We start from the raw sequence: 14,526 nt of genomic DNA on the forward strand, positions 1-14,526 counted from the left end.
ATGGAAAAGTGTGCATCCTCCCCCTGTCCCCAATGGGTCTAAAATAAATTTACTCCTACATGTCATCAGAAAAAATGTATGAAAGGGGAAGTATTCCCATTACTTTTGGGAATGTAAACTAATTTCCAGATTTTGGTCACTTCTTTCAAAGGTAATCAGTGGGATATTTAAAATAAAAATGAAGAAAGCCCGGGGGGTTTTCCTCCTAGGCCTTCCCTCTAGGGCAGGCATTCCAAAGTGTGGTGCGTGGACCCCTGGGGGTGCGTGAGCTGCCGCTAGGGGGTGCGCGGCATGAAAAATGTAATGGCGGTCTGATAATTACACAATTAAATTTTTTTCCCCCCAAACAATCAAGAAGTGTAAATAGCATTTCCTTTGTAAAATGTAAAATCAAAAACTGTAATATTAATTAATAAATAAATGCAGGCTATTCAAAAAGCACTTCATCTTCAAATGAAGCGTAGAAGAAGTTATCTTCTTCCATCTTTCCAACCTGTGTTATGATGATGGGGTTGTGTAACCTCCATGGTCATTTAAACTTGCTGCAATTTTTGTTCAACGTGACTCAAAATATTATAACATTTTCTCAACTTATGTGCTTTCTGCCTCTGATCCTGAGCCTGTCAGCATCCTCTTTGCTCTTAAAAGTGTAAGCTTGCGCATAACTTTGTTGCATTATATTGAAACTGTGTTCAGATGAATTCAGATGCGAGACTGCATTGTTATGATGGTGATTAATTTATTATATGTGTGTTCTGGTCATTTGAGCATGATTAAAAATGCCGCCTTTAATATGGCTATAAAAAAGCTTATTGCATTTGGTTTTTTTGAAGGTGTGGGGGATTGGGGGTGCGTCAACCCGGTTGGGACATAGAAGGGGGTACGTGGCTAAAAAAGTTTGGGAACCGCTGCTCTAGGGACTTACATCTCACTGCGTCTCATCATGAGCTCCTTGATAAACTCCTTCTAGTTGCTCGAAGGTGTATTTTAAAAACTGGATCAAAACCCTTCCACCTAGTGTCCCCCTTTGGTACAGGGAGATCTTTGATATCCTCCTTCATGAAAGATGACAAGCTGCTGTAAAGGGTCAGGACGGATTGTTCTTAATTGTTTGGACACCCTTCCTTGATTATATACCTGCAGATCTGAAAAATCTGCTGTTGATGAGTAGACGGTTTTCTGACTGGCGGTCATGAGTACCTATTGGGGACTGGAGACAAACTAGAACTGTACTCTCTTTCTTTTTTACAAATGATTATGTCACTATTATTGTCTTGGTCATTATGATTGTTAGAGCCATTTTGTACATTGTGGAGAAGCTGATAAATAATTCAGATTTGTATTTCATAGTTCATAGTTCTTTACTGTGGTTGTAGGAATGCCTATTGGTTCGTAGGTATTGCACTCTTCTTATTGGCTGAGACTTGTGTAACGTCGTAATTGCATACTTTGTTTTAATTAGGATTATGGAGACGAGGAGAGCACACTAGTTTTTGAACGTGCTCATAATTATTATTATTTTTTGGATTGCTGCAGTTTATTGTTTGTAATGCTCAAATGAAAGGTTTTCAATAAACCATAAGAAAGAAACTGTGGAATTTTTTCGGCTTAAGACACGCGTCAACTACATCCTCACGCTCCATAATTGAAGTGTGCGTTTCAAGTAAAACTAGACGGAGCCACACTAACAATGATTATTTTCACCCCTTTTTTTTGCCTAACTTTTTTATAGCGTGTGCTGTCTGTCGGGATGGGGGGGCGGGGGTTCTTGTTTCTGCGTTTTCTGTGGGGGCAGGAGGGACGACCGCTCCCCTTCATGTCTCCGTGGTTGAAAAAACGCGCTAAAGTGCCTCTAGAGTGGTGAAAATGAGAGAAAGTGCCTTATTGGCTGCCCTTTACACATGAAAAAAACTTATTGATTGCCCTCTAGGGTGCCCCTTTATACAATAAATTATGATGATGTGGCCTCTAGAGATTCTATAATACGGTATCACCCAACAGTGAATAATGTTATGTGAGATGTTTGCTCTCATTTAGCTCTCAAAATGCACAAAATAGATGCATTTTACTTAAAAATTTACAAATTTTCTCCCGGGGGGGCATGCCTCCTGACCCCCCTAGATGGTTTGGTTCGATACTTTTAATTGTCAGTACCATATCATTAATTACTTTGACCTGGATCTCGTTTTAACTTAATGCTAATATTTCATCATACAGGATGCATCAGAGCTTTTTGCGTGCTGGTGGGGCCCCATGTTGTGCAGAATGTGCCCTTTTTATTTTCTCGCCCCTGCCCTTCTAACAGTTTTAGTCCACCACTGGTGGGGGGCATTGGGAGGTTGGTTTGATTGGACTGGAACTAGACTTGATTGTCTCATGTGATAATTGTATTTTCTTTGTCTGTTGTATTTGGAAAATTTGAAAAATAAAAAAAGCCTTGATAAAAAAACAAAAAAAAACAATATGTGTGTGTTTAAAAAAAAAGTATGTTCAATCTTAAAAGTATATGCTTGTGCGGTTTTAGGCACTACATGGGAATTATTTTCACATCTGTCGTGTGTATGTCCGTTATTATGGACCCTGAATGATATGGGATTGTGTGTAGTCTCCTGTGGACTGCTATGTGTGAGAGAAATTGAATGGTTAAAACCATTAAAGGGAAACTTTAGAGGGTGCATTACATTTTCTTCACAGTAAAAATACATGAGTGTAGCTGAGTATTGTTGAAAGTATTGTGTTGTGAACAAGGTGAGAAAAGTGAATGTCAAAGTGTCAAGAAATGGATTTCAACAATTTGACTGAAAACTGGCTTTATTGAATATAAATCTCCGTCACAGTGCACACAATGTGCTGCTGCTGTAATTGAAGTCAAAATGTGAGCATAAGAAAAAAGGCTTTGTATGATTACAGTCATTTTATATTAGGCAAGCTCTTCTAGCTGTGCCCTCTGTGTTCAAAAATAATATGTGAAAGAAAATAAAGACACTAAGGGTGGATTTAACCCTTTGATGCACAACAGATAAACACCTTCTAATGGACAACATGGGTCAAAAATGACCCACATTCATCTCCCATGTTATTTCATGCTTACTGTGTGTTTGAATATTTTTTTTAATTCATTACAACAGATCATTATATCCATTTTTCCTTTCATACTTTATGCAGAAAAATAGTTTTTGTATTATTCAAGTTTACACACATGGATCAAACATGACCTTGTGCATTAGAAGCATAGTGATACAAAAAGTGATACACTACATTAACAATTTGAGTATATGTATTATTTTTGTCTTCTTTTTAAGGTTTAACTTTAAAATAGTATTCAGAACCACAAGATTGCATGGGAAAATCACATATTTCAACATTTGAGACTTATTAGAGCCACCAAATAATAATTTCCTCTGGAAAAACACCAATTTAACAAAATACATTAGTTAATATTTTTGTCTTCTTTGTCAGGTCTTAAATTGGTTAGAAGCATAGTGATACAAAAAGGGATTTTATTCCAAAAGTAAGAAATGAAAATGAAAAATTAGGACGTATGATGATCAAAAACAAGTTGATTGAGGTAAACCTAGAATACTGAATGATGAAATTAATTTATTGCAAAGATATGGAAAATAAAAACTTTGTCGGGTCACTTTAGACCCATGTTGTGCATCAAAGGGTTAAATGATGTTCTGATAAATTATTGAAATGGGTGATGAATGAAATGGGTCTAGAGGATAAATGGTTGATATCAGTCTGTAATACTTGACAGATTCAGTGAAGGCACTTTATAAGTGCTGATATGGTCAGAACAGAGTGAGCTAACATTAGGCCTTTGGCAATGAAAAATGAAGTCAAAACGAACAGTATGCATTAGCCAAAACATGATGAATACCTCAGACTAGCATCAGAGAACTGTGCTGTGGCAGAATGAAGCAGTGTGTCAGACACTAATATCAGCACTGAAGTGAGTCATTAAACACAGAGCACCAAACACAGTCAATATGATGTCAAACGTCTTGAAGTTAAATATATGGCTTCATAACCTTTACACAAACAAGTATTCTAATCCAATCCAGGCCTGAATACTGTAGCTGTTAGAATCAAAATACTGACACAAAATCTTTTACTAAAATAGAAAATTACTGAAGGATTCCTTTTTTTTTAATACATTTTAAAGCTCTATTCTTAGAAAACTATTGTTTTTCCACTCTGATTTGTTCCAATGCAAAGTTAATTCTTTCAAATCTAAACTTTAAAACTGCATTTTATTTCATTGTCCTTATCAAACAGTATAACAAGTAGCACAGTGAATATCATCATTGTTGCAGACCACTGCCTCACAATGAACCGTCACTCACGCATCGTGTCTCTTTGCCTCAAAACGTGCTTACGCACACACCTTAAAAAACATCTGCATAGAAAATTTGCATAGATTATGCATTATTTGCATAGAAGCCTAAAATTGTGCTTGCCCTCATATCTCTAAGATCGAACAGTAAAATTCTAACAGTGAAGGCGAGCAGAATTTATTGGTAGGAAGATAAAAGACAAAAAAGAGAGATATATCGAAAAGTATATGATCATATATAATCAAAAGCACAGATACCTTAGTAAAGACTTAAGACATATATATTTCTGTATTATCAAAATTCACAATTGGCATCATTACACTTTTGACTTTAAAAATTAAATACAGAAACAGATAATAACCATGCTGAGACATGTCTGTGGAGCTGAAGTCATTCTGCCTGATGTTACGTTTCTACTAAAGCATGAAGCCTCCTCTCCCTACATGTAGCTGGGGGAAGGTCCTGAGCATTCCACACACCACTGTGTGTGTGGACACACACACACACTCTCACTGTTCCTGGCCGTCCTCCCGCAGCTCTGAGGGAAGGAACTTGTACTGCTGCTGTCTGATCATGGCCAGCTTCTTCCTGGCCTCGTCCAGCTCCCTTTCTTTCCGCAGCATCTCCTCCTGTGCAGCAATGATCTGCAACACAAGATCACAGTTAGTCAGCACACAGAGGTAGGGTTGTCAAAAGTATCCATACTCAAAAAAGCATCGATACTACAAAGTTGTATCTGGATACGATACTCTTTTTTTTGTTTTGTTTTTTGTTTTTTGTTTTTGTTTTTTTGTTTTTTTCGTAATTCTCTGCTTTTTTTTTACATCATGGCCAGGGGACTACAGATGAAAACTAGCCTTCTGGCTAACTCTGGCTTTTTTAACCATGTATAATCATGTGTTTTATGAAATTGCACTGTCCCCTTTTAAATAAACTAATAATAATTTTCAAAAGTCAAGTCAAGTCAAAGTTTATTTATAGAGCACATTTAAAAACAACCTCAGTTGACCAAAGTGCTGTACAGTTATTAAAATAGAATAAATCACACACACAAATAGGTATAAATAAAAACAATAAAATACTAAAAACAGTAAAACAATAAAATAGTAAGAAAAACTCAATCCAAAACAGAGTCAGAGATAAAAAAGACAAATAAAAGGGTAAAAAAAGTAAAAAAGAAAGCCAAGGATTCTTGCCTAGCTGGGACTGAACGCCAAGGAGAATAAATAATAATAAATAATAATAATAATAATAAATAAATAATAAAGACGGTGCAAAAGTATCGATACCTAGCTAAGGAATACTTAAAGGAACACTTAAGTTAAGTTATTGTTATTTTTTATCAAGCTTGCCAAATATTGTGCACAGCAAACAACTTCAAAATATTGTTGTAATTGTTATTGTTTATTGTATTTATCTATTTTTTTGCACTACCTCAGACCTGAAGCTTGTTATCATAGTTGCAGTTTCTTTTTGCACAACTGTTTTTTATTATAAATATTCAACCTGTGGTTCTGTTCATTTTACATTTAACATTATAACATTTTCTTGTTAATAAAAATATTTCTGTTAAATTTCGGGGTCTTTGTTTTTATCCTGGTGGTATCGAAAATGGTATAGAGTATCGAATATTTTCGAGTATCGGTGTTGAGTTGAAAATTTTGGTATCGTGACAACCCTACATGGAGGACACATCAGCTAACCACACAGCCCATCATCCAGCATTCACAGACTTATTGTTAGCAGCACTAGTTCAGAAACCAGACTCGGCAGATCCTCCGACCTGCAAATGAGCTGTACAGTGCTGTTCTACAAAGTCTAATTGCAGTAACTACGCAAAGGGTTAAACTGAAAAAAAACTGCTTTAGAGTTTTTTTTTTACATTTTTTAACTGGCCAGCCAAATGGGTTACGGGTAGGGTACAGGTCAGTGATATGACACTTATTTCTACATGTCATGACAAATATTTGACCTTTGACCCCAAAAATGTAGTGACTGCACTCTGGTTTTGCTGTAAAAGGTTCTAATAGTAATGATAAACAGAGTGCAGTAACAGCAATGTTGATGTCTTCTTTCAGCTTTTACATTTTGTTTTCAGTGAATAAACATTTTCAAATTGATTTTGTTATAAGTGTATTTATTTAAGTGTTTAACAACTCTATGCAGATATTTGTGTATTTTAGACCTAATATTATAAAGTAATGTTATACTTTAGTCTTAATATAAGTTTATCTTACATTTTTACTTCATCACTATCTAGATAATAATTTCTGTTATTATTTCTGTCATTTTTATGTTTAAATTAGTATATATATCCAAAGCAGACCGTGGTAAGTGCAATTACTGCTTGGTTTTGAGTTGGATTTTGTGGTTTTTATATCATTATGTCTCTAAAATAAAGCAAAAATTGAAATCTGAAACTTTGTCACAAGATAAAACAGACATCAATGGGTTCATTTTTAGTTATAACTCAATTTTGACCAAAAATGTTGTTACTGCAGTTAGACTTTGTAGGGCAGAGTAAGGAAGTCTTGTTATATAACAGTGTAGGGAGTTATGTCTTTTTATCAACTTTCCAAAACCAAGAACTGGAGAGCAGAAGCAGAAGGAATGTGTGTTGCTCTACTCTAATGGAAGCTGCTGACATGAGCTGTCCTGCCGACAGCAGTAAGCACACCTAACGTTACTTCAAAGGCCAAGAGTACAACATCAGTGTGTGGGTTACATGTATAACTCTGATTCCAAAAGAGTTGGGACGCTGTGTAAAACATAAATAAAACAGTATATGATCATTTGCTGATCCATATATTCAATTGAAAACTGTAAAAAGACAATATATTCAATGTTTATTCAAACTTATAAACTAACCAATTTGATGCATTCTGGGGTTTTTTGGAATTGGGGTTTCACTTGAACTTTTAAAGAAAAGCCCCATCTAGGACTGGAAATGAGCTCTCAGAGTTTGGGCTCCAGCAACTAGATAGCAATACGTCGGCCAAACATATTGTAAAAGTAATTTCTCCTTTGTAAAAAAAAAAAAGGGTTGTATCTTTGAACAACAACACCAATAGAGCAGAAATCCAACCTGTACCAAGTTTTTTTTTCTTTTGTAAGCATCTAAAGAGGCCAATGTTTAAAACAAATTGTTTGATTTAATTGTATTTAAGTAAAATTGATATTATTAATGCACAGTTGTCCATAAAGTTGGAATAATTTTACTTTCAGACACAGTCCTCTGTTAATTGTGGTTTAATTTTCAATGTGATATGTTAGGAAGAGATTCATTACTAAAGTTTTGAGAAGACATACACTTTATCTGTCAATAATAAATCACATTGTCACAATCATTTCATGCCATACTATGCATTTTATTTATTTATTTAAAAAAATGTATATGTTAAGAACTTCTTTGTCTTTTTTCCTTTTATATCTGTACTTGCTTTAAAGTGGCTGTACACTGAATGCCTGCATCACTCCACTGGATCTTTCCATAGGAAATAGTTGTTTACTGCTATTCAGTTGTCAGTGCTGCACTGTAAAAAAAGGTGTGTCTAAAAACAATACAAAAACACTAAATCTGAGGGAAATGATCTTGCTGCATGGACAGATAATTTACCTTGACAAGATTTCTTAAATTAAGATTATTAAATCTAGAAATAAGCATGTTGAACTCTTAAAATAAGAAATCAACTCTTAAACACTTCTAAATCTAAAGTTTTTTTTAATCTTGGTAAGAAATTGTCAGTGCACTCTGCTCGGGTTAGGGTTAGGGTACAACATGCTTAATTCTAGATTTCATCCGTCCATTTCCTACGCTTATCTGGGGCCGGGTCGCAGGGGCAGCAGGATAAGCGGGGCATTCCAGACGCCCCTCTCCCCAGCCACAACGTCCAGCTCCTCTTGGGGGACCCCGCAGCTTTAATTTATGTTGTTATAAGAGTTAATTTCTTATTTTTAGCGTTCAACATGCTTATTTCTAGATTTAATAACCTTAATTTAAGAAATATTGTCAAGTGAAATTATCTGTCCTTGCAGCAAGATCATTTCCCTCAGATTTAGTGTTTTTATCTTGTTTTTAGACACACCTTTTTTACAGTGTGTGTACAGCCACTAAGTGGGTATATTTGTACTTTGGTGGATGTGTGTGCTCCTGCTGTGTGTGTGTGTGTGTGTGTGTGTGTGTGTGTGTGTGATCTTTGACTCACCTGAGCGATACCGCCCACCATCTTACTCTGGACCACCACAGCCTGGTCATCCTGAGCATCAAACGCTGCTTTCTGTGCTGCTTTCACAAGGTTATCAGAGGCTCTCTTCACAGCATTTCCAGCAGCCTGTAGACACACACAGGTTGACAGAAGCATTTAGTTGGTTGCAGGGTACAGAAAAAAGATGCAGGTGGACATTCATTTAAGATTTTTTAGTGATACTATAAACCATAAAGGAAAAAGAAAATGAATTGTAAAAGCAACGGTTACTCCTTCTTCCCCATTAATATCTTCACTATTATATCTTTATTTACTTTTTAGGTATTAGGGCTACGTGCAAGGCAAGATGCACTTTATATTCTTAGAAATGGGTACTCCCAATATCATAAAATTACCATTGCTGGTATTTAAAAAATGTAATGTGTATTATTGCACTTACTGTGCAATCGGGCAATCTGCAATACAATTACGCACCTAACACTTTAACACTTCAGCACTCTGCACTTTCATCAGCCCTTTGATATGTGAACGTAGCATTTAACACTAGTGAAATATGTTTGGTCCCCTGACCCCTGACCTCTGACCCTTGGCCTGTATGTTCCATCATCCACTATACTTTTCATTGTTCTTGCTTTTATTGTTATTTTCTGTTTTCTCTCCTCCTGCTCATTCTGGCCATGAAGGCCAACTGTTCTACTTGTTGTTATCGTTGTTTTATAGATTTAATTGTTATGGTTATGGTATTGACATCAACATGCCAAATAATCTTGCATATTTACATGTATATGTTCATTAATATGTATTGTCCCTGTTTTAAATAAATAAACTCAAACTCAAACTCAGATGTCCAATGTAAGCATTAGTCATGATTTAGTCTGGGAGAGAATGTGGCTCATGCAGACTTGAGAACAGCAACTCCTGGAAAGGGAATGATAACTTCCACCAGCGCTCAGGGAGAAAACCATAACAGTTTTTTTTTCCTGCTCAGTGCCTGAGAATAACTGTAAAAGGCAACAAGGAGCAGCCTGCTCAACTACACTCAGAGCCACACATTCATCTCATTGGGCAGCTCGCCTCTAACAAAGAGGAGTTTTCTCCTTTTGTGGCTCCACAGGCAGAAATCAGACACTGGGCTGGAGGACACACGGCACAGTCACACACACATTAATGAATCCTCCACTGCTGGTTTATCTTTGGCTGGAATGTTACTGTTAGTCTGGCCCTGACATACAACATAACACTGTGAAGCTCCTTCATCAGCTGGACTGGGAGCAGACGCCACACACTAAACTGGGACTGTTGCAAGAGGCCTTACAACGGGGCTGAAGTATGTGCCACCAGAAACTGAATTTGAATTATTTATATTTGAATTTGAATTGCTTAACTTGAATAATTGCACCAAAAAAACAAACAAATCCGAATTGTAATTTGAAATTGAATTTATTAGTTTGGAACTGAACATTCAGTTCTCACAATTCAAATTCAGTTCACAAAATTCAGTTTTGATTTTCTGCGACGAACATCCGGGTAATCGGCCAATCAGCACCTCCGTTTTCTTTTGTAATGTTGCCAGAGCGCAACAAATTTTGTGAACTGAATTTGAATTGTGAGAACTGAATGTTCAGTTCCAAACTAATAAATTCAATTTCAAATTACAATTCAGATTCAGTTTTTCAATGCAATGATTCATATTGAACAATACAAATTCAAATTATGTGATTCAAATTTAGTTTTGAATGCAATTATTCAAGTTAACCCTTCATCAGGCAAAGAACTATATTCGGTAACTTCAGGTAATATTTTGAGAAAATGTTGCAAATTTACAAGATTAAAGTGGATTCACCACTTTAAGCAATTCAAATTCAAATATAAATAATTTAAATTCAGTTTCTGGTGGCACACATTTCAGCCCATACCTTACAACGGGGCTGAAGTTCTAAATATGCACTTAAAATCCACTCCTTAAACCCTAACTTACACCCTGTTTTTTACTGGAATATTTTCTTTCATAGACTAAAAAAAATCTGCCCAAATCCAGGGACATCCCATCCAACCCCCCCACAGCTCTGAGAGCATGCTCCGCCACCATGTTTACCCCTGATCGTCTACACCAGTCTCATTTCAGCCCTGTTCTCAGTCATTCATCAGCTTAAATCAACACAGCTGTCTGCATCAGTGACCTAACGGCTCAAATTTCACCCACACATAACTGCCAAAGTCATGTCATCTTTCATGTATGTAAACTAAAAGGAGTGAACTAAATGATGTCCGGCATAAAAAATGGAGTCAGATGGGAGGGGTCTGTATTATATGTATGATATTGATAAAACTTGCCTCTACACTGTAAAAAAAACCTGTTGTTTTTATGGTAAAAAACCGGCAGCTGTGGTTGCCAGAACTTTACCGTAATAAATACGGTGCAACTTTTTCTAATATCACAGTAAATTCATATTAGCACTGTTGATTTCACATTTAAGATTGCCATTTTATTCCATATTTTACTGTAAGAAATAAAAAGTTTTTCCATCCAAAGAAAGGCTGTTCTGCCATATAATTGACAAGAAAACACTTTATAAATGCTGCATAAATTAAAGATTTTACCATTAAATATGACAGCATATTTTTGTTAGAGATATGGTGTTTAATACATTTAACAGTGAGAAAAAGTATTTTTTTACAAGCGATAAATGCAAAAATGATGGATTGTATATATATTACAGTATTTTTTTTTAGCTACAAACATGGTGCCAGTGTATTTTACAGTGGAGTAATGTGTTGTTGTTTTTTTTTAAAAGTAAAAAAAACTGTTTTGGCTGATATATACATTTACAGTGTTTCATTGTTACTGAAACTGAATTAACCCATTTATCATTTTACGTCTTTTACTGTCATGGTTTAGCAGTTTTTCACCGTAAAATCTACAGACATTTTTTACAGTGTACTTTGTCAATTTGTAAAATCAAAGTAATTCAGGATTTTCGTTCTACATTCTTTCAAAGGTGCATGTCTAGTGGTCGGAATATGTACTCTACTTTACTAGACTACACTACACTATTATATGTCACATGTGGCTCTGTGACTTTTCACATGTCAGGTTTGGAATTTAGTTTGTATTGTTTACTATATACAGAAAGATGACATTTTAAACTTCAACATCAAGATATCTTTGCAGAAACAATATCCTTCTGGATAATCCAAAGATCTCACTGTCACTCTTTCCTCTTCCTGTACTAACTTCAGCCTCCAGAGTTACCACAGAATTGAATCACTCACTGTTCCCTATAGTACATAATTAACATTCAGCTGTTTACTCACTTGATTGTGGACACTTTTAAATCATCATCACATCTCCTCCCTGATCTACAGCTGTAGTGTTGCATGCGTGTAATTTACAGAGTTTAGATTGTTAAATGAATGCCATGGGGACTATTTTGTCTGTGGCATTGTTGGATTTTTTTGAGGGTCTACATTTGGTAGGGCTGGGCAATATATCGATATATTTTAATGTGATATGGAATTAGACCATATCTCATATATCGATATAGTTTACATTTGCAGTGTGATCCTTGCTCCAGGCAAGCTGTGGCTTTTGTTTAAAATATTTTCTTATTTAAATGTGCACATTATTGCGCTTTGGTTTAACAAAAAAAAGCTACTCCTGTTGTCACACTGTATTTATGTTCACTTAAATAAACGGCTTTAATAAAACTACTTGTGACATGTCATATTTGACTTTGACTGAACATTTGCTCTCACTTAGAGATAAAAATATCAGGATATATATCGTATATCGATATTCAGCCTAAATATATTGGGATATGACTTTTGGTCCATATCGCCCAGCCCTTACATTTGGCACGTTAATCAAATTGTAGATGGCAGATATAAGGGACAGCGTCGCCCATAGTAACAGTCTCCTGCTTGTTTTTACTATTCAGAGACGTTGTGAATTTCAGACACCTACAGAATCTCAAACATGGGCAAACGAACAATAGAAGTGACAACAAACCAAAGGCAAAATAGTCCGGACACATCAGTATTGCTGACAGTTGCATCTAATTTGAATCAAATATTCATAATAATTAAAAATAGATTTCCTATTCTTTATTGTCATTTATCTAACATGACAACAAGGCCAGCAGAGATCGCAGAGGCATTTCTCAAACTTCAGGGAAGGAACTTAAACGTGACAGAGAAAAACAATATTTGGGATTTAATATTGGAGTCTGTCAGTTCTTCTGACTGTAAAAGAAGGTGGCTTGATTTGAAATGGAGGACAGCCTTTGCAAATGGAATTCTGTTACCACAAACTCTCTGAAGACTCAGATAATTTTACTTGAACTGTGAACACTGTAAAAAATGAGATCGTAGATTTTACAGTGAAAAACTGCTAAACCATGACAGTAAAAGACCATAAAATGATAAATGAGTTAATTCAATTTCAGTAACATTGAAACACCGTAAATGTATATATCAGCCAAAACAGTATCTTTTTAACAGTTTTTTTTAAATAAATTACTCCACTGTAAAATACACTGGCACCATGTTTGTAGCAGAAATATACTGTAATATATATATACAAGTATCACTGTAATTTTTGCATTTATCTTTTGTAAAAAAAATACTTTTTATCACTGTTAAGTGTACTAAACACCATATCTCTAACAAAAATATACTGTAATATTCAATAGTAAAATCTTTAATTTATGCGGCGTTTATAAAGTATTTTCTTGTCAATTATATGGCAGAACAGTGTTTCTTTTGATGGAATTTTTTTTATTTATACGGTGCAAAAAGGAATAAAATGGCAATCTTAAGCGTGAAATCAACAGTGCCAATATCTTTTTACCGTAATATTTTAAAAAGTTGCACCGTATTTATTACGGTAAAGTTCTGGAAACCACAGCTGCCGTTTTTTTACCGTAAAAACAACTGTTTTTTTATTTTATTTTACAGTGTATGGCAATTAGCGTAGTTAGGGGCAGCATTTTAGCCATGCTGCTCGTTTCTCCGAACCACCTGCCGTTGTCAGGAACAGTCCAAACAGCCACCTTTGCTCATATATTCACACTTTAAACTGAGAGACTGTACATTACTCAGCACTCCAAATAATAACAACCTTAAAAAGCACCACGGCAAAGAGTGAAGAGAGCAAGTGCTGCTGGGGTAATCATAGATCAGGGCTAATGTTTCCAGTTCTGGTGCCATGGGTGGACTGGTGGATTGTTTCCAGAGCTCCTGTAGACATAAATGTATGGGAATTACTGTGGTGGCAGCTGCAGGCTCAGAAGAGGAGGAGATAAGCCACTGCTGATTGGATCAGAGAACATGAGATGGCCTGGGCAGGCTGATGTGCTCACAGCTAGCATACACACAGCCTTAAATATAGTATTTTTGGGTGGATGGGGTGACAGGAGATACTTGTAGTTTCTGTTATGTCTTGGGACTTACTGCATCAGTTACACATAAAGGTCACAACAACTAGTCTGTGCTACACTATTTCCATCAGTAAACAAGGGCTTTCAGTGCAATTTAAGAAGAGAAGCCTATCTTTAAACAAGCACTCCGCAAATGTTACATATGACGATGAGTTAAGTCGACATAAAGCCTGTAAAACATTCTGATTTCTTCTTTTTATGAGAAAATAATCCTGATGATGTATCGTTGTGTCATTAGGTCTTATTCCTCTTTGGCTTAGAGACTCAAAGTTTATGTCAGAAGAAGTTTATGTCCTGCTTCATAAACTGCATGTGTGAAGTTTGAAATGTGTGAGCATATTTCAAACAGGAAGGAAGACCCAAAAAGACTCTATTGATTGCATTATGGGAGATGTAGAATCTAGTGTTTTCATAGAAAGGACTAAAAGCCAGGATATCTCTTATTCAATCTGTGTCTTCTAAGTCAACGTTGTGGAAATGCAATACTACATCTCCAGAGTTGCCCTTTAAACTACTGATATGCAGCAGCATGTAAACTCTTAC

The 14,526-nt window shown here is 35.7% G+C and overlaps 1 protein-coding gene across 1 annotated transcript in view; it reads right to left on the minus strand.

Moving 5' to 3' along the window:
- Positions 1 to 2,793: 2,793 nt before the first annotated feature.
- tln1 (talin 1) overlaps positions 2,794 to 14,526 on the minus strand; it is a 122,633-nt gene continuing 110,900 nt past the window's right edge. The window contains exons 56-57 of the mRNA XM_059357594.1: positions 8,546 to 8,671; positions 2,794 to 4,984 (exon numbers count right to left, since the gene is read on the minus strand). Of these exons, the coding sequence (XP_059213577.1) occupies positions 4,850 to 4,984; positions 8,546 to 8,671 (261 nt within the window). The 3' untranslated portion in view covers positions 2,794 to 4,849. The remainder of the gene's footprint in view (positions 4,985 to 8,545; positions 8,672 to 14,526) is intronic.

Source organism: Centropristis striata, chromosome 19 (assembly GCF_030273125.1).
Source record: "Centropristis striata isolate RG_2023a ecotype Rhode Island chromosome 19, C.striata_1.0, whole genome shotgun sequence".
NCBI classification, from domain to species: Eukaryota; Metazoa; Chordata; class Actinopteri; order Perciformes; family Serranidae; genus Centropristis; species Centropristis striata.